The sequence below is a fragment of the Pongo pygmaeus genome, chromosome 21 (assembly GCF_028885625.2).
Source record: "Pongo pygmaeus isolate AG05252 chromosome 21, NHGRI_mPonPyg2-v2.0_pri, whole genome shotgun sequence".
NCBI lineage: Eukaryota > Metazoa > Chordata > Mammalia > Primates > Hominidae > Pongo > Pongo pygmaeus.
The window spans coordinates 59,874,634-59,894,147 of NC_072394.2; the positions used below are offsets into that span (position 1 = coordinate 59,874,634).

General features: G+C 51.4%; 1 protein-coding gene across 1 annotated transcript in view; it reads right to left on the reverse strand.

Moving 5' to 3' along the window:
• The window catches only part of BMP7 (bone morphogenetic protein 7), a 97,163-nt gene that overhangs the window by 29,037 nt on the left and 48,612 nt on the right, over positions 1 to 19,514 (reverse strand). The window contains exon 3 of the mRNA XM_054468135.2: positions 4,310 to 4,458. Coding sequence (XP_054324110.1) covers positions 4,310 to 4,458 — 149 coding nt within the window. The remainder of the gene's footprint in view (positions 1 to 4,309; positions 4,459 to 19,514) is intronic.

A 19,514-nucleotide genomic window follows, 5' to 3' on the forward strand; every position in this document is an offset into this window, starting at 1 on the left:
TCCTCTCCTCTCCCCTCCTCTCGCTCTCCTCTCTATCTTCTCCCCCTCCTCTCCTCTCGCTCTCCTCTCTATCCTCTCCTTTCTCGCAGGGCTCTGGGCTGTGCTAGATTCACCCTAGGTCCCTGACACCAGCATCCAGCACGGGGTGTAGGACACAGCCAGTCCATGGGTGGAAAGCACAGCCTGGGGGCTGGAACAAGTGGAGAGGCTGCCTCTCCTCTCTTCTGTACTAAGGGAAAGACAAACAGACTCCAGCCCTCATTCCTGCAGCGCCAGCCCATCCCCAGGGAGATGAGACCAGGCTCCCCGCTCGGCCTCCTCCTGATGAGCTGCAGGTGCCTGGGAGTTTATAGGCTTCTCCCCGCGAGGGCATGCTGGCCTGGAGCAGAGCCCCAGCTGTGGCTGCTCCGCATGGTGACTCACAGGAGGGCCCAGCTGGGAGGAAGAGGGAACAGACGCACGCTTCCTGGGTGGTCTCAGAAGGGCACCTCCGCACTTTGACCTCGAGACCCCCCACCACCCGTGGCCAGATGGGAGGGAAGGAGGGCGCCATCTGGGCTTTGGAGTTTTAGAGACCACTGGCAGGCAGGGGCTCACGCGGGGTTAAACACCAGCCTTCTGAGAGAAGGTCTGTGATGGCTGCGCCCCACTAGAATGGAAACACACTGGCCCAAATTACTATCCTCCACATGCCGATTGTGTGCATGAGAAAAGTAAGGCCCCAGGAGGTGTCCAGGCTCCAAATTCCAGCAGCTGCTGGGGCCCCTCTCCACCCAGGCACAGTGTAACTGCCTAGTGGTTGCAAGGTTCAGGTGACCTTGTCTCTACCCCTTCTAGATGATGACGTGGGCGCTGCTGCCTGGGCACCTGTCTTCTCTGGGTGCTGGTGCAGGCAGGATATCCTCTGAGTTAAGATCAGTAAGAGGTCCCCAGGGTAGGGACCAGGGTCTCTGCAGCCAGCTCAGGGCAAGGCACAAAGCAGGTGTGCACTGATTTGTCGGATGCACACCGCCTCCCACAGGCCCTGCTGCCCTTCCCCGTGTAGGATCTGGCAGGGGAGGGTTGAGACCCAGAACCCGAGGGGCACCTGTCAGCCCAGGCACCATCTCGTAAACAGGCTGCCCCAAGCACCGTGCACGACTTTGCCAGTGGGCCAGGCCTCAAGTTACCCAAGTCTTATTTTAAAAGGTGGCTAAGGAATAAAAAACTACATATTGAGTGCGGTGTACACTAGTTGGCTGACGGGAGCACTAGAATCTCAGACTTTATGATTTGTCCATGGAACCAAAACCACATGTACCCCTAAAGCTACTGGGGAAAAAGGGCATATTCCTGGGCGCATCATCAGAGATCCCCCACAGTGGGTCTGAAATGGAGCTCAGGCACCCACATGTGCAGTTTGCCCCCTAGGGTGACCCTGATGGATGCCAGGCTTGAGGTCCTCCACGGTAGGGAAAACAAAGCATTTTCACAGCCACGATGTCTCAAAAATCCTGGACTCACTTGCTCTTTAGCTCTTCCCCAAGAGGTCCAAAACTCCACACAGCCAACTGGCCATTATACACTTTGCCCCTCCCTGACAATCCGAGTGGGTGATCCTCCTCTGACTTGGGCAACCACACAAAACTCGCTGCCTGGGCGCGCACAGCACCTGGACAAGCCAAGTCACTGGGCGGTGGCACCACACCCGGCCCCCAGGGCCCTGCCCAGGAGGAGCAAAGATGGTGTCCCGGAGTCAGAGGGGATCAGGGACACAGCATCTAATCCTTGATCTGACTCTAGATAGCAACTTGCGGCCACCAGGCTGCAGGGAATGGAGAGGGTCTCAGGTGGGCTGCTGAAATATGGAGCCCCAGCAGGTTCTCAGGAGCCTCCATTTCCTGCCTGCACCACGGGGATGTGAGCCATAGCATCTACCTTGCTGGGTAATTGTGACGATCACAAGAGACGGTGCTTCGTAGCAACCACAGACTGAGCAATTAAACTCTTTACTTGCATGAGCTCATCTAATCCCTCACAACCACCCTTGGAGATGGAAACTATTATTAACCCCATTTTCCAGATGAGACACATTAAGTGACTCACCCTGGGTCACAAGGCCGAAAATAGCAGGGCTAGGATTTGAACCTGGGGAGCCTGGTTCAGGAGCCCGAGCTCTAACCATCAGGCAGCACTGCCTCCACCAATGCTGAGCCTTTCTCCATAACCTGGACAATGGGGGAGTAGGTGCTGGAGATGAAAGGGGCAAAAGGACTCGGGCTGTGTCTGGGGGAATGGTGAGGGCAGGACTGGTAGTAGGAGGAGCTGGCCACAGGGCTGGTGTCAACTAAGAGAAAATCACCTGAGCCAGCAGAACAGGCAAGACAGAGAAGCACAGAACCCACTGGGGCCCAGTTGGAAGGTTTCCCCAACATCTACAAGTCCACAGAAATGTGTTACTAAAAATAGAAAAATTAGCCGGGTGTGGTGGCGGGCACCTGTAGTCCCAGCTACTCAAGCAGCTGAAGCAGGAGAATCGCTTGAACCTGGGAGGCAGAGGTTACAGTGAATCGAGATCATGCCATTGCACTACAGCCTGGGTGACAGAGACTCCATCTCAAAAAAAAATAAAACTACAAATAGACAATGCCACCTCAGGAACTGGTCCTAGAGCTACACTCAAATGAAAAATGACCTACACACCAAGGTTTCCCACTGAAGCCCTGTTTGTGAGACCAAAACACTAGAAAACACCTAGGCATCCATCCCAGGAGAGCTGGGTAAGTCAGTTTTGGTGATGATGATGATGATGATAATGATGACTGCTCTCCTTTACATGTGTATTACGGTTAGGTCCTATTCTAAGCCTCATTACTCAAAGCACAGTCCAGGGACCAGCACCTTCTGTCATCTGGTGGCTGTCTGAAAACACAGACTCCTCTGCCCCAGGCCAGCTGAATCAGAATCTGCATTTTACCAAGATGCCCGGGAAAATCCTATGTACATTAAGGCACTATTTTTAAAAACTCTTCCCATAATAACCCATTACATCTTGTAACAACCCAATGGCCCAAACCCTCTCATCACCTGCATGCTGGAGATGAGAAAGCCCAGGCTCTGACAGGTTAGGGAAATTGTCCAACGTCACAGTGTGTGGGTGGCAGAGCTACATGGACACAAAACACATGGAACAAGGAAGCTCTTTAATGGCTGACAGGACCAATCTCCGAGATAAGTCAGCTGGAGAACACTGTATATGCCAGGCCACCATTTATGGGAGAGGGGAAAAACAGAAAGCCGAATCTCCATGTAATTGCTGAAATACCCAGAGAGCATCTCTGAAAAGACAGAAACAGCAGTTGTCCCTGGGAAGTGGAACTCAGCAGCTGGAGAAGAAAGTGGGAGGGAAACTATTTAGTATTACACATGTATTGCTCATAGCTCCAAAGGCAAACATTGTGAAGGTGTTTATTCAAAAATAAATGAAAAAAATTGTTTTTTCATAAAACTGGTAGAAGGAAGAAGCTACACAGCTGGAAACCATCACCACCGAATTTTAAGCAAAGTCAAGCTACAAGGTATCATTTGTTATCTGTTTGGGGTCGGGAAAAATTAGCATAGAGAAGCCCATTCCCACTTCTCCACTCACCATCCTTCCCACTTCTCCACTCACCATCCTTCCTTCTTCCCTTCTCAAAGGAGGCAGAACTGTGGTGGGAATGAGAGGTGTGGGGGAGGGCAGACTCACAATGGATTCTCCGGGAATTGGGGAGTCAGACCCACATTCAGGTTCTAATGTGGAAGGGACTGATGCCTTGCACAAGGGCAATTTTGTCCCACAGGGCACAATCTGGTGATGTCTGGAGACATTTTTTGGTGTCACAACTGGGAGATGCTACTAGCATCTATTGAGTAAGAGACCGGGGACACTGCTGAACACCCTGCAGTGCACGGAACAGTCCAGAATGTCCTGTGTCCTGTGGTGTCACCTTGGGGCTCTAGTTAAAGTGCAGGTTCTGATGCAGCAGGTCTGGGGTGGGCCCAGGATTCTGCATTTCTCATAAGAGGGCTGCCCTCACCCCTGCTGATATGGGACCACCCTTTGTGTAATGAAGCCTTATCCAATTCTGCTACGACCAAACATGTAATCTTCTTGTGAAAAGAGGGGAAGGGGCTGCTTCTGGTTTGGATCAAAAGGCTGAACATGGAGTACTGGTTGGGAGGGGCGGGGAAGCCTGTTTGTAGTGAAGTAAGCATGAGCACTGCTGAGAGCCTCCCGAAGTCCAGGAGCACAGGCTGCGTTAGGACTGGCAGTGGCCGGGGGACTCACCATCCAGCGTCTCCACCGAGAGCTGCAGGCCCAGGTTGTGCCGCGGATTGACCACCCAGTGGTTGCTGGTGGCTGTGATGTCAAACACCAGCCAGCCCTCCTCCGAGGCCCAGAGGGTGCGGCTGTCGAGCAGGAAGAGATCTGATTCCCTGCGAGAGAGGAGAGACACGGGCTTCGCGTTAGCCAGGTCACAGCTCCGCTACCCCAACAGATGGGAAGCAGAGCCTCATGGGGTGGGAGGGGAGGGAAAGAGTCCACTGGTCCCCAACAAGTGGGAACATCAGACCAAGATCCAGGCACAAAGACCCCTCAGTAGCTGTGGTGAGGAAAGAGAGTGCAGAAGAGCTACAAAGAGATACACGCAGGGAAAAGGCAGCTGTTACATGGCAATCTCACCCCACAAATTGTTAAGGGCATCCCAGCAGGACAGAGTACAGGAAGACAGGGATTACGCAGCCTCCGTGTTGCTGGAAGAGTCTCAGAAAGCAGAAGTTGACAGTGACTGAACTATTCACCATGTGCCAGATACTGTCCCACAGGCTCAACACTACACTATCTCATTCAATTCCCACAACCCGAAGTTGTGGGAATATCATTTCCACTCAATTTATGGTAAAGCCATGATTTGCCCAAGGTCATTTAACCAGGAAGTTGCCAAGCTGGAGTTTCAGCCCAGTTACCTGGGCAGATACTCTTCATTTCCAGGGCGTGCACCATCTTCATGAGCCCCCCAAGAGTTAGGAGGTGAATCTCTGGACTGATGGTATTAATAGTGAAAATCCTTGCATTCTCTCTTCCTCACTTTTTACAGTAGCAAAATGGGTAAAATCATAATTAACTTGATAGGGGATGGAGGGTGAATGGGTGGTTGGATGGATGAGTAGATGGGTAGGTGAGTGAATGGATGGGTACGTGGGTGAATGAGTGGATGGATGGATGGATGAATGGATGGATGGATAAGTCAGTGGATGGGTAGATGAGTGGGTGGGTGGGTGAGTGGATGGATGGATGGATGGATGGATGGATGGATGAGTAGATGGGTGGGCAGGAAGGTGAATGAGTGGATGGGTAAATGAGTGGATGGGTAGATGAATGGGTAGACGAGTAGATGAATAAGAGGGTAAATAAGTGGATTGTTACATTTCTGGATAGTAGAATCCTAGTATGAAAGATCTTTATAATATTTCTTGCACACTTTTAATAAGGATTCAAAATTTCAATACTTTGAGTCCTTTAATAGTCAACTAGAATATTTATACCTCTGTGTTGTATGAGAAACCAAGGCATAATGATGAACAACATGACACTGGTCCCTGCCCCAAGGCAACAACAGTCTCTATCATACCTGGAGTTAACTAATCTTCCTGGTGATTATAGTGAATCTTCTCTGCTCACACGTAAAGATGTCAGGCATACCCTTTATGAAGCACTTACCATGTGCCAGGCTCCGGGTTGAAATGCCTGACCAGTCTCATGTCACTTACTTCTTACAACACTCTGTGGGGTAGATAATATTCCCCATGCCATTGTGCAGAACTCAAAACTGAGGCTCCGAAAGGTCAAGTTGTTTGCCCAGGGTTATGCCACTAGGACAGTCCAGGCAGGACTGGAAACCAACCAGGCTACCTGCAAGCCCAAGCTTGCAACCGTAAACAAAGACAGTTCTTCCTGACACTGCCTTTTCAGAGCCTTTCACCAGTCAACCTCGTTGGAATGTAACCCACTAAACCATGGGCAGGAGCCGAGCCACCCATGTCCCTTTGATGAGGCACACATCTCTGGTTGGCTCCAGCCCCCAGCTCTCCCTACTAACACTGCAGACAGCCACCCCTATTTATCTTCCTGTCTGACCTGGACAACTCTAGGTTTGTGAGGTCTGCTAGATCATCCTTCTGCTGCATGCCATAATATGTTAGACATTCGTCAGGCACATCAATGTGAACAAGGCTTACAGAAGACATACGGGAAACAGATCTGTAATGTTAGCAAGTATTGGGAGATTAACAGACCCAGAGAAGCCTACACAGGGAAGAAGAACCAGGGTCAGAAACAGACAGGAACCGAGGCAGGTGCGAGGGCACAGGGCAATTTTCTCAGGCACAAGCACAGAAGGAACGAATCGGAGCTGCTTTTCCCTCTGGGTCTCTCTCCATCCAAAACTCTGGGGGACAGAATCCAGTTGGCCCAGTCAATCTATGTGCCCACTCCTAGCCATGGGAGGGTGGGCACCCCACAGCAATGGACAGCATCACCAGGACCACAGATGGGCGCAGGAGTCACCTCATCCCATGCCACCTCAAACTCTCCTTTTTAAGTAATATTCAATGACCTCCAGGACCTGATTCAGAAAATGCTTAATTCTGTTATTGCTGTCGTTTCAATGTTTTGTCCTTCCCAAGACTCACGTTGAAAATCCCCAATGCATCATTATTAAGAGGTGGGCCCTTTAGGAGGTGATTAGGCCATTGGGGATGGATTGATGTCTTTATGAATGGGTTTGAGGGAGAAAGTCTGGACGCTTTTTGCTTTTCCGTCTTCGGCCATGTGAGGACATGGCAACAAAGTGTCATCCTGAAGCAGAGGGCAGCCTTCACCAGACACTGACCCTGCAGGAGCCTAGATCTTGGACTTCTGGTCTCCAGGACTATAAGGAATGAGGGGTTTTTTTTGTTTCTTTTTTAAAGATTGTAAAGGACTCATTCCTCTCTCAAGCACAGAGAGATGACAGAAGCAAGGAAGTCTTTTTAGAGCCACACAGGACTTTGAAGACCCTAAGTTTACCTTTTACATCCAAACTGAATTAAAATCATGAGATGATTTTTCATGACTCATTTACTTCTTCTTCCCCATGATCTTTTAGAGGTAGTTTCAGGCTGGCTTCGGGAATGTCTACACAGATTTTAAACTTATAAACAAGAATTTCCTGCTGTCTTATCTCCAGTTTGCCTGGATGACTTTCCTGGCTTTGAAAAGCTACCAAGGTTGTCAATGAACCATTAGCTATTCTCAACAATTAACAGACGAGACAAGAAGCACCACTCCAAGTCGAAACAACTTCTACTGAATCAGGCTCCCAAGTCCCCTGTAGGAAATATCCACACCTCAGCATAGAATTCACAAATCCAGGTGGTGACTTTGCTGGAAAATTGTTATTAGCAGGAAAATGTGACCAGATATCTGGACAGGCCCTCGAGGACAGTAAAACAATGAATGGTAACCAGGGGAACAGAGTGAGACCTTTAAACAGAGAACGCCTCGCCAAACGATACTGAGCATTCTCTTGTTGCAGGCTATGACACTGAGGCCAGATGCTACAGGCCAGCACTGACTCATCCATGAATCAACGTGAATGCGTCAACTCCCCTCCTTCAAGTCATAGTTTGCAAAGTGTCCCAGGCGCACTTAGGAGAGCCAAATCTTCACTGGAAGGCACCAGGAGATGGGAGCCTTGCTGAGGTGGGTCGAGTGTGAGATGCTAACACGGGCTTTGCTTTCAGATTGAGAGCCCAGGCATGAGGTTGGACCTCACGGAAAGGACAAGGAAGGAATTACTCAGCAGCCAGGTCCAGTCTGACAGCTCGGAGAGGGGGAATTTCTAGCTGCCGCCTTGAGCATCATAAAAGAACACTGGTTCTTACAACCAGGAGAGCACTGAAGGAGCCCTTTGTGACATTTTTATTTACCTTGAACACACTGGCCTCCCCGGCCCAGCCCAGGTGAGAGAAGAGGTAGGCAAGGCTCAGGGTGAAAGGTCTTGAGGAACCTAAATGCATTCTTTCACCTTCGCCACTGCTGAGAATCTCGGTGCTTTCCATGCTTCAGTTCTCTGAATCTCCCCACCAGCCCTATGAAATGATCAAAGTCCTGTTACCATTTTACAGATGAGAAAAGTCGGGGTCAGTGAAATGAAGCCAATTGTCTCCAGTGACACACCTGATAAGTGGCAGAACCAGGCGACAGTGCAGGAAACCTAACTCAAGAGCCTGAGCGCTTAAACCCTGCCACCTCCTTCACTCACCTGGGGATAAGAGACACACAGGAAGATGTCGAATCCTGTATGATACGTGTTGTCAGCACAGCATTGTGTGGGGCAGAGAAAATACTAGAGGGGGAAGAAACCCAGGTGATAGAGAAGGGATAAGGCAAGGTTACACCAGATAATTCCTGTGTCTTGGTTTCCTCTTATGTAAAATGAGAATAATGCCATCTTCTTCAATGATTAGGAAGAGCCAAGTTAAGACCAGCCTGGCAGCAAACTCCAAGACGCTCCTGGAAGAGCATCTATAGTTATTACAAGGTATGTCAGCGTTGGTATCTATTCTCTGCTAAACTTCAGGAAATCCTAGGATGGGGACTTTACCATGTCTTGGCCCCAGAGGTTACTGACTTGCCCGTGATTCTCCAGTCAACAGACCACATGTCCGTTCCAAGAATGTCTACCTTGGACTCCAAAATTTGTCAGAAAAGTGTACTATGTTCACAGTAGTGTTAGATTTTCTGCAAATACGGCCACCAACAATTCCTTGTCTCTGTACGCACATGCTGCTGTCCCACAAACTTGTGGAGTCTGTTCCCCACCTCTGAAGTCTGGACTGACCATGTGATCTGCTGTGACCAGTAGCACCCAGTGGAACTGAGGCCCTGCCAGGCTCAGGACTGGGACTTAAGAAGCCTATCATTTCTATTTTTGCCCTCTGGGAAGCAAGCCACTGAATGAAGAAATCTGACTATACTGCTGAAGGAAGAGACCACATGGAGGGGAAGGAGGCACAGGCCATGGAGGATAAGGGTCTATAAACCAGAGAGAGAGAGAAAAACCAAGCCAGTCCCCAGTGAGGCACCATCTCGGGCCTTCCAGACCTAGTCAAGCTCCTAGCTCCATCAGTGACTACAGCAGATACCAGAAACAGTAGAAGAACCACCCAGCTAAGCCCTGCCGAAATTCCTGAGCAATAAAATGATGTTGTTTTAAGCCACTACATATGAGTGGTTAGTTTCAGAGACAGATAACCCAAACAACAGTCACATTGTTTATAACAGAAAAACTGAGTACTAACCATCCAGTGAGAGGGACTGGTAAAAACATTATGACACATCCAAGGCAACAGAGCCCTGCACAGCCGCTTCAAAGGACCGTATAAATCTACACTTGTTGACAAGGTGGAAATATGATAGGAAGGTGTTAAGAAACAGAATTTGTAGGATGTAAACTTCTGGGAAAATGCAAAATGCAAAAATTGGTGCAAAAAGAAATGAAAATTTTGATTTGCCCAAAAGAAATTGAAATAGGAAGGTCTTTCCCATCCCCATACCCCAGTTGGTTTTATAACCACAGATTTTGCAAATTATCAACAGATAATTCTTTCTTATATAATTTGATCAAGAATATGGAAGAGGGAGAGTTTGAAACCCATACTGTAAATCTAGCACACCACTGACTCCCAAAATAGAGAAGGCTAATTTGAACAGACATTTTCCTAAAGAAGACGTGCAAATGGCCAGTGAGCCATGAAAAGATGCTAAACATCATCAGCAACCATTAGGGAAACACAAATTGAAACCGCAGTGAGACAGCACTTCACACCCACTAGGATGACTAGAGCCAAAACCACAGATGATAACTAGTGTTACTGGCAAGGATGTGGAGAAAGTGGAGCTCTCATATACTAATGGTAGGATTGGAAAATGGGGCAGCCACTCTGAAAAACAGTATGGTGGTGTCTCAAAAGGTCAAATGTAGAATTACCATGTGACCCAGTAATTCGACTACCCACAGAAGCAATTAAAATACATGTCCACCCAAAATCTTACACACCAATGTTCATAGCAGGATTATTCACAGCCAAAAAGGTAGAAACAGCCAAAGTGTCCATCCACTCATGAACAGATAAACAAAATACAGTCTATTGATACAACAGAATATTATTTGGCACTAAAAAATGAAGTTGTGATAAAGGCTACAACACAGATGAATCTTGAAATCATTATGCTAAGAAAAAGGAGTCAGACGTAAAAGATTGCATAGTGTATGAGTCCATTTCTATGAAATGTCCCAAATAGGCAAATCCATAAAGACAGGAAGTAGGGCCAGGTGTGGTGGCTCACATCTGTAATCCCAGCATTTTGGGAGGTAGAGGTAGGCAGATTGCTTGAGTCCAGGAGCTCAAGACCAGACTAGGCAAGACGGCAAAACCCCGTCTCTACAAAAAATATAAAAATTGGCCAGGCACAGTGGCTCACGCCTATAATCCCAGCACTCTGGGAGGCTGAGGCGTGTGGATCACCTGAGGTGGGGAGTTCGAGACCAGCCTGACCAACATGGAGAAACCCCGTCTCTACTAAATCGCACCATTGTACTCCAGCCTGGGCAGCAAGAGTGAAACTCCATCTCAAAAATAAATAAATAAATAAACAAATATCTATATTTATATACTTTTATATATATATATATATAAAAAATTAACCAGGCATGGTGGTACCTGCCTGTAGTCCCAGCTACTCGAGAGGCTGAGGCAGGAGAATCGCTTGAGCCCAGGAGGCGGAGGTTGCAGTGAGCTGTGATCATGCTACCGCACTCCAGCCTGAGTAACAGAGCGAGACCCTTCACTGTGAAGTATTTTGCTTCCCTTTACAAGCTAACACATGTACATCAATATTGTCTCAATTTAGTAAGCATGCCCTATTTCTGGAAAAAGATAGATCTGTATGGGATAACATATTTCCATGTTATACTTGATCAGCAGAACAAACCTAGGTGAGGGGGCAAGCCTGGCTCTCACCTTCTTTCCTGGGTTCAGACAGTTTTTCCCACTCCTCTAATCTCAGAGAAAGGCAGCAGAGCCAGGGGACAGGCCACATGTCTGTTGTCTATAAACTTGATGATCCTTCCACTTTCTCAGGCTGTTTCTGATTAAAGAAACAGCAAGACTCCAAAAGTCGTCTCTCTTCTCTTCTGAAACTGGGTTCTCCCATAGCCCTGCTCTGCAAGGCATGAACCGCTGGTGACCCCAATGCCGCAGCACTGAGAGGCGTTAATATTTAACCACCAGCCTGGGGACAGCGCGTTGCTGGGCTTTCGGGTGCCTCCTCCCAAGGACACCCAGGTGAACTGGCTGAAATCTAATTCTAGAGGGAGCAGGAGGAGGAACCGCACATCCCAAGGCTCGTTTCCAGTGTCTCCCAGCCCACCTTCCCCTGGAAAGTTCTACCACAATGGAAAAGGGGATATTTTAAAATCTCAAACGTGGGAAGGCAGGAAGTCCTTTTTTTGGCCTCTGGCTACCTACCTAGAGGCTATTTAGAGACTGATCCTCATGGGCCTTCACCCACTACCCCCCTCCCAGGGGAGTACGACTCCCACGTGGGATGCAGGACCCGGCCTCAGCGCAAACACAGATCCAGAGAAGGCGGCCCTAAAACTGCCCCAGGGCAAATCAGAGCGGAGTTGGGAGTCTGAGCATCTCTCCGGCCCTGAGGCACCGACGCAGGCGTTGGAGCCACAGGAAACACGAATTCCAACATGGCCACGCAGTGCACACTGTCTCGGTACCTGCGACAGTCCCCATCCTGTCTGCGCCCACCATCAGGGCTCCTTCAGCCTCCTGCCCCTGGGCCCAGCCATCCAGGGTCTTAGGAGCAGAACAGCCCCTTGGAAATCCATTCTGGTCATTTTAATTTTCAGCTTGGAAAGATGAGAGAGTTTCCGTCTTGCGCATGGGCAGCTGGTGGCTGAAAGAGGATTAGACACCAGTTCTGGGCCACAATTTAGGGCAGTCTAATGAAAAATGTTCTCGCCATCACAGCCTGAGAGCCAGCCTGATCTCTCCCTCTGCTACCTCCAGACACAGCCCCCCACTACCTTCAGGGAGCAGGCGCAAGCCAGGGTTGGAAGGGCCGCATTTGGAATCACCCGGCTGGTGGCTGGGGGCCCTCAGCACCCTGACACCTCGTCCTGGGCACCTACTGCACACTAGGCTCTTAAGGGTCACTCTCCCACCTCCTCCTCCCTCCTCCAATGAGGTCAGTACAATCCGTATCCCCACTTAATATCACCTTAATACCACCTATTACATGGGGATGGGGATTGTACCAAAAACTGAGGGGCAGGGAGGCTCAGGACACACCTCTGCTGGGAGCAACAGGCCCCAGGCCAGAGGTTACTGAAAGCACAGAAAGCCGTCTCCAGGAGCCCCACCGAAGTTACAGGAGGCAGGGCAGGAGACGATGGGGCTGGCCCAGGCCCACCATCAAAAAAAGGAAAACACACTTCAGATGATGTGGTAGGCAGAATAACACTCCCTCAGACGCATCCAGGTCCTGACCCCAGAAGCTGTGGGTATGCCACCTCCTGGGTCCTGATCCCAGAAGCTGTGGGTATGCCACCTTCCAGGTCCTGATCCCGGAAGCTGTGGGTATGCCACCTTCCAGGTACTGATCCCGAAGCTGTGGGTATGCCACCTTCCAGGTACTGATCCCGGAAGCTGTGGGTATGCCACCTTCCAGGTACTGATCCCGAAGCTGTGGGTATGCCACCTTCCAGGTACTGATCCCGAAGCCGTGGGTATGCCACCTTCCAGGTACTGATCCCGAAGCTGTGGGTATGCCACCTTCCAGGTACTGATCCCGGAAGCTGTGGGTATGCCACCTTCCAGGTACTGATCCCGAAGCTGTGGGTATGCCACCTTCCAGGTACTGATCCCGAAGCTGTGGGTATGCCACCTTCCAGGTCCTGACCCTGGCAGCTGTGGGTATGCCACCTTCCAGGTCCTGACCCCGGAAGCTGTGGGTATGCCACCTCCCAGGTCCTGATCCCAGAAGCTGTGGGTATGCCACCTCCCGGGTCCTGACCCCGGAAGCTGTGAGTATGCCAACTCCCGGGTCCTGATCCCGGAAGCTGTGGGTATGCCACCTTCCGGGTACTGATCCTGAAGCTGTGGGTATGCCACCTTCCAGGTACTGATTCCAAAGCTGTGGGTATGCCACCTTCCAGGTCCTGACCCCGGCAGCTGTGGGTATGCCACCTTCCAGGTCCTGATCCCGGAAGCTATAGGTATGCCACCTTCCACAACAGCAGGGACTTTGTGGATGCTATGAAAGATTTTTGAGTTGGGAGATTATCCTGGATTATCTTCGTGGGCCCAAAGGAATCATAAGGGTCCTGATAACAGGTGAGGCAGGAGGCCAGAGAATAAGCTGTGACAGCGAAAGCAGGGGTCAGGGTGGTGTGGTGTGACTGCGGCTGGGGACCTTGAGCCAAGAAAGGGGGCTCTGTCTCCTAGAAGCCAGAAACGGCAGGGAAACAGATCCTCCCCCAGCCCCTCCAGAAAAGATGCAGCCCTATGGACCCTCTGATTTGAGCCTAGTAAAACCCATTTCAGACTTTAGACCTCCCAAACTCTAAGAGAATAAATGTGTGTTGTCTTAAGCCACTAAGTTGGCGGTCACTTGGTACAGCAGCGAGAGGAACGAATACAGTTTCTCTCCTGAGACCCACGCTGAAACGCCTCCTCTCCACAGGTGCTCTGCTAGGAGCCAGAGACACAGCGGCAGCCAGAGATAGAGCTCTGGGTCCAGAGGCTGGGCGTGCGTAGCACAAAAGAGGGTCATTCAAACCCTAATTAAGTGGCGTGAAGGAGGGAAGAGGCCTCTGGGTGAGCAAGACAAAAGAAAAGGACTAGATGTGAGGTGTGAGGGTGTGCGGAGAGGACATTCCACAGAAACATCTCCCGAAGGGGGTCAGAGGATGAGCAGAACTAACACAGCTAAAAGGGCAGGGAAAAGCATTCCCGGCAGAGAGAACCGAATGCAGAAGTCATGATGAGAAATAGTGAGGAGAGGGCACAGGTGCAGGATGTCCCCTGCAGGGCCTCTGGCCGCGGGAGGTCAGGTCTTGCTGAGCACTGGGAAGCCGGGAGGAGTTCTAAGCAGGAGTGGAGATAACGGGCTCTGCCACTCGCAGACCCAGCTGACTCGCTCCCCGACCCCTAGTCTGACCCTCACCCTCGCCTCACTCTGCTGCTCTTTGGAAAACTGCAGGCTGGACATTCTGAAGGCCTGCATGTTGTGAACGGTTGCTGGGCCGCAAGGATATTCCTCAGAAGAAAAGGAGCAAGAGAGCGAGCCAGCGAGCACGGCCAGAGCATTCCCAGGCTAGCATGATGTCATGGAGGGAGCACAGGCTTGCGGCTGCGGTGAGTCAGGCCGGGAAACTGCAACCCACCGTGCACCTGGAGTCAGCCCAGCAGCAACCCCAGCCTGCAGGGAAGCCCGGGAAGGAGATCAAAGGAGCCCAGAAGGAAGCCGGCCCCACCCTGGCAGCCAGCTCCCGGGTCCAAGGGGTGCCCCTTCTGAGCTGCAGGCTGGGGAGGACCCAGCCCGAGCCCCAGGCTCCCCCACCTCGGCTTCAGGGAATGCCCTGCTTTCCTGCCAAATCATAGAACAGTCCCTGGCATCCCCGAGACGGGAAGATGAAGTCAGGGAGGTCCAAGGCTTTTTTAAAATACACTTTCTTGAAGACGGTGCATATCCAGGAAGACTAAAATTAGAGCTTTGGGGAGTAAGGTGGAAAAATACACAAAGAGGCGCAATATCCTCCTGCCCCAGACAGAGCTCGGGTGGCCACCCACAGCCCTCTCACCCACCCCAGCTGTCTGTCTCCCTCTGGGCAGAGCCAGCTGACTGCAGACAGCACCAACCCAGCCACTCACGGGAAGATCAGGAAGATGCCCGTCCAGCACCCGGAGGCCAGCATTGCCACAGTCAGAAAGCGAGTCAGTGGCCCTTATGTTCTAGCCCTCGGTTTCTCCATCCACAAGACAAAGGGTTTGGAGTTTATCAAGGTCTCAAAAACTGCAACTTATTAATAGGATAGCTAAGAAAGGAAAATGAGAGGGTCAAAAATCCAAAATGCTCTGTGGTGAAATAAGGTTGGGAAGCGCCACACGACACATTGCTCCTTAGAGATGTCATAATGCACCTTAGCTCTTTAAAGGCTCTGAGAAGTCCTGCTGCAAAGAAATGTCTGCTCCGGCAATGGAGCGCAGTAACGAGCCGTGCAAACTTGTGTCAAGGTGTGGGTCACAGAGCCAGGGGGTCAAGAGGGAAGAGAAATACGGCGACAAATGGAAGGCTCTCCCTCATTAGAGACACAGCCACCAGCAGAGACAATCAGGGGGTCAGAGGCCCGGAATCCTCTCTGTGATGAAATCCCCAGGGTTGTCCTTGGGTCCCACAGTGGGTGCTCAGGGATGTAGGCTGTAGGGCTCCAGGCTCTGGGTTGAGGAAAATTGGAATTAAATCTCAGTGAAGTAACCCTGAGCAAGTCAGCCTCTGTCCATCAGGTTCTTTTATTTGTAAAATGGAGGTAGCCATGAGGATTGTTCTGAGAATGAGTTAAATGGAAAGATATATTCGAGATGCCAGCGCAAAGCCAGAGACTCAAGGCTCCCAGCTGGTTGGAGCAAACCTCAATGTCAGTGTGAATCTTCCACCATGGGATTCAAGCTGTCTTGGCTTTAAAAAGCAAGATCACAGCTGAAGCGAGCTGACCTCAACTCAAGATGGAACCATCTTAGAACAAGGCACGGAGCGAGCCCACTGAACCCTATGGTACCTGAGAGGCAAGCACTGTAGTCTTCTTATCACAGGTGGGAGACTGAGGCTCAGAAAAATGCAGGCAGTGAATGGAGCCAGCCCAGAGCCCTGTTCCAGCCAAGTGTCAGTCCTGCACGGTAATGGTTTGATGGTGGAGGGAGAGCTACCACCCAGAGAACCTGGGGGTTCCCCTTCCACTCTTCTCACCCCGCAATCCCCCTGCCCCAGCAGCTTGCAGGGGCTGAGCAATTAACTTCCCTGCCTCAAACCCTTTATCAGCTCTTAGGATAAAAAGCCAAAGCTCTCTAATGTGTTCTGTGATAAAGAAGACTATGGAAGTGACAGTCCAAACCGAGAAACCGGGGAGAGAGAGGAGGCTTTATTGTCAACTCCAGGTCATCCAACCTGTAAGGCCCTGGATGGTCCGGCCCCTGTCTCCACAGTCTCCTCCCACCCAGCCCTCATCTGTGCCAGTCTCCAGCCCACCACAGCCCTTCACACATGCTGTTCCCACTGCCTGCAACACTGTTCCCTGCCTTTTCACCTCCCTCACACCTGCCTGTTCTTGAGCATCCCAGGGAAGTGTCCACTGATGCCCTAATGGCGCATCCACGTCGGACACCCTCCAAGCCCAAGTCCTCTCCCCTGCGCCATCTGGGCTGGAGTTTCAGTTTGTTTGTATCGTTTTTTGGGTTTTCCTCTTTTCCTGCCAGGTTTTAAGCTTTTTGTCAGCAAGAACCAGCCCTATTTTGTTCAGCCCTGGAGCAGCCTCTCCACCGAGCACACAGCTTAGCACAAAGCAGGCCTCAGATGCACGCTGGATAAATGTGCTGGTATCCTCTGCATCCTTATGCCAGTAAGGTTTTCTGGTTTCACTTCCAATAGTTTATATTATTAAAAGAGAAATGGGAAATACTTTTTCAGATTATTCAGGTAGCTCCAGAAATGGCTCTGACTCAGTTCACTGGGGCCGTAGCCCACCCAGCCTGCCCTATGCCCCACTGGGCACCCACTCCCAGGCCATGGGCATCCAGCTGCACATGTTAGTTGAAGGGAGACCCTCGTTAGCCCCTGGGCGCCTCCATACCCTCCACCTTCACAGGCCTGGCTATGGAACCAGGGGGCTGTCAAATTACCTCCAATTGACCCCTCGCTGGAAACTGCCAGGCTGCATGGGCTTCCGGTTGAGTGCCCCCATTTCCTGTCCCCGTCACCTCTTCAGAGCCACCTCCTTTCCCCATATCAGGCAAAAATCAAGAGGACTCAGGCGGGCAGAGAGCAGCAGCTGGGAAGAAAGCACATCTCACATTTCCTTTTGGACCTGACTCTTGTCTCTCTTTGCTTAAGATACCAGGGTTTGAGCCCCAGAATTTCTGGAAAACTGGAGGCTCTACCGTTCCATTCCACCCAGGCATGATCCGTTCAGAAACCCAGCGGAACTGAGCCTCAAGCTGGATTCCAGCTCACAGAACATACCAAGAACTCTGGTGAAACATCAAGAACTCTGGGGGGTCCCCCCAGAAAAACCTGGGGGGCACTGCAGAGCTTCTGACGCGGCTCTGGGGGAAATCCCAAACAGATGGGCAGCTCCCTGCATCTGGCACTGTGGAGGTGGGCGGGCAGCCATGGAGGATGGGAAGACTCAGCTTTCTAGACTTCCCCTGGGGACCGCATTTCCTCCAGCCTCCAGGTCCAGACCAAAATAGAATGAGGTAAATTGAGCCCCTTTCATGCAGCACACTCAAGGAATAAACAAGCACCACAAATACAGTCTTCGGGCTGGGTCATCTTTCCAACCTCATTTTTTTTTTTAAGAGAACCACAGGCTGTTTTAAGATTCCAAACCCAGAGACAGAAAAAGTGCAGCAAAGCAGGGCGACAAGAGGAAAGAAACTTGACAGTGCTTTGCAGACAGAAACAAGTGACGCAATTTCCAAAGTCAACATTCTCAAAAACAGAGGCTGGGTTGGAACATCTAGAGAAGGCCAGAGCGGGGTGTTCTAAGACTTATTCTCATGGTGGCATCCTTAAGCCAGGGGGTCAAGGAAGGGGTCAGGCTGAGGACCTCAGCTTGCACTTAGTAGACCCTCACCAGGTCCCAGAAGCTGTGCCGGTGCCAAAGCTGCCCCTTGCCAGGAAGCCCTCCCGGCTGCCCTGTGTGGTTGACACTTGGCCTCTGTCATGCTTCAATGACCCCAGAGGCAGATCCTGAGTCAAGGACTTGAATGCAAGTAGTTTGTCTGAGAGGTGACCCCAGGAACCACCTGGAGAGGGCAGGGAAGGAATAAGGCAGGCTTGGAGATCGTCAAAACAGAACACTGTGGGCCTGGGACTTAAGCCCGTCAGAACCTCCTGGAGCAGCTCCAGAGGGGTGCACCTGAGGACGAGGGGGCTGTCTCTTGAGGGCAAGGGGGCTGTCTCCTGAGGGCGAAGGGGCTGTCTCCTGAGGGTGAGGGGCTGTCTCCTGAGGGTGAGGGGCTGTCTCCTGAGGGTGAGGGGGCTGTCTCCTGAGGGTGAGGGGCTGTCTCCTGAGGGCGAGGGGACTGTCTCCTGAGGGCGAGGGGACTGTCTCCTGAGGGTGAGGGGCTGTCTCCTGAGAGTGAGGGGCTGTCTCCTGAGGGTGAGGGACTGTCTCCTGAGGGTGAGGGGGCTGGGGAATTCTCCACAGACCTCGACTCCGACTCCTCAGTGGGTCAGAGAAAGTTCCCAGCAGAGCTCCCACATAGGAGGAGGTGTGTGGGGAGGGGAAGCCTCGAGGTCTGCAGCTCAGCGGGTCCATCTCTCCGAGGAGGAGTGGAGGCCCTGTCCAAGGTGGCAATTGGTGAGGCTGACGTGGTGGGAATCACTGCCTGAGCAGCCAGACATGGGCTGGAGGAGAAATGCTGTCTACACTCATGGCAGGGACCCCCGCCAGGACAACCTGTGGTGGCATCTGCAGAGAAAAGACTCAAACACCAGCGATGCTGGGGAAGCTGGAGGATCCCTCTTATGTCCAGGAGCAAGACTAGGGCCTCAGAGATGCTTTTCCTACTGCACCGTGAGCCCCCGCATGTGGAACACCCAAGGGGAAAGGGATGGAGGCAGGACTCAGCTGGAGAAAGCTTTCCAAGGAGAATGACCATGACAGGTTTGTTGGGAAGCTCCTGGTTCCAGCCCTCAATCCCACTTGCAAACCTGACTCCCAAACCACCCCACCCACCCTCTCCCACTTCCGGGACCTGTGGGTTCAACCCCAGAGCAAAAGGCTGAGCCCACTCCCTAAGCCCACAGCATGGAGGGGAAAGAGCCTGCTTTTGAGGACACCTCAAGTGCCATCTTTAAAGCGCCCCTAACTAGGCCCTGGGGAAGAGTTAGGAGACAAAGAACCCTTACCCCAAAAAGGCTCTTATAATCTCATTTCTACTCAAGAAGCAAAGCCACATGGAGTGCTCTGTGACAGGCACCGAGGTCGCCAGAGCTGAAAGCCCAGGGGTTACAAGGACTCCAGACTGGGGACCTCGTGTGGCTGTGACCCAGGTCACTCAAGTTCAGAAGACATCGAGCCACAGCCAGAGCATAAGGATTCAGGTTGAATTTTAAAATAGGTGGGGCTGAGATAGACCGAGCGATACTG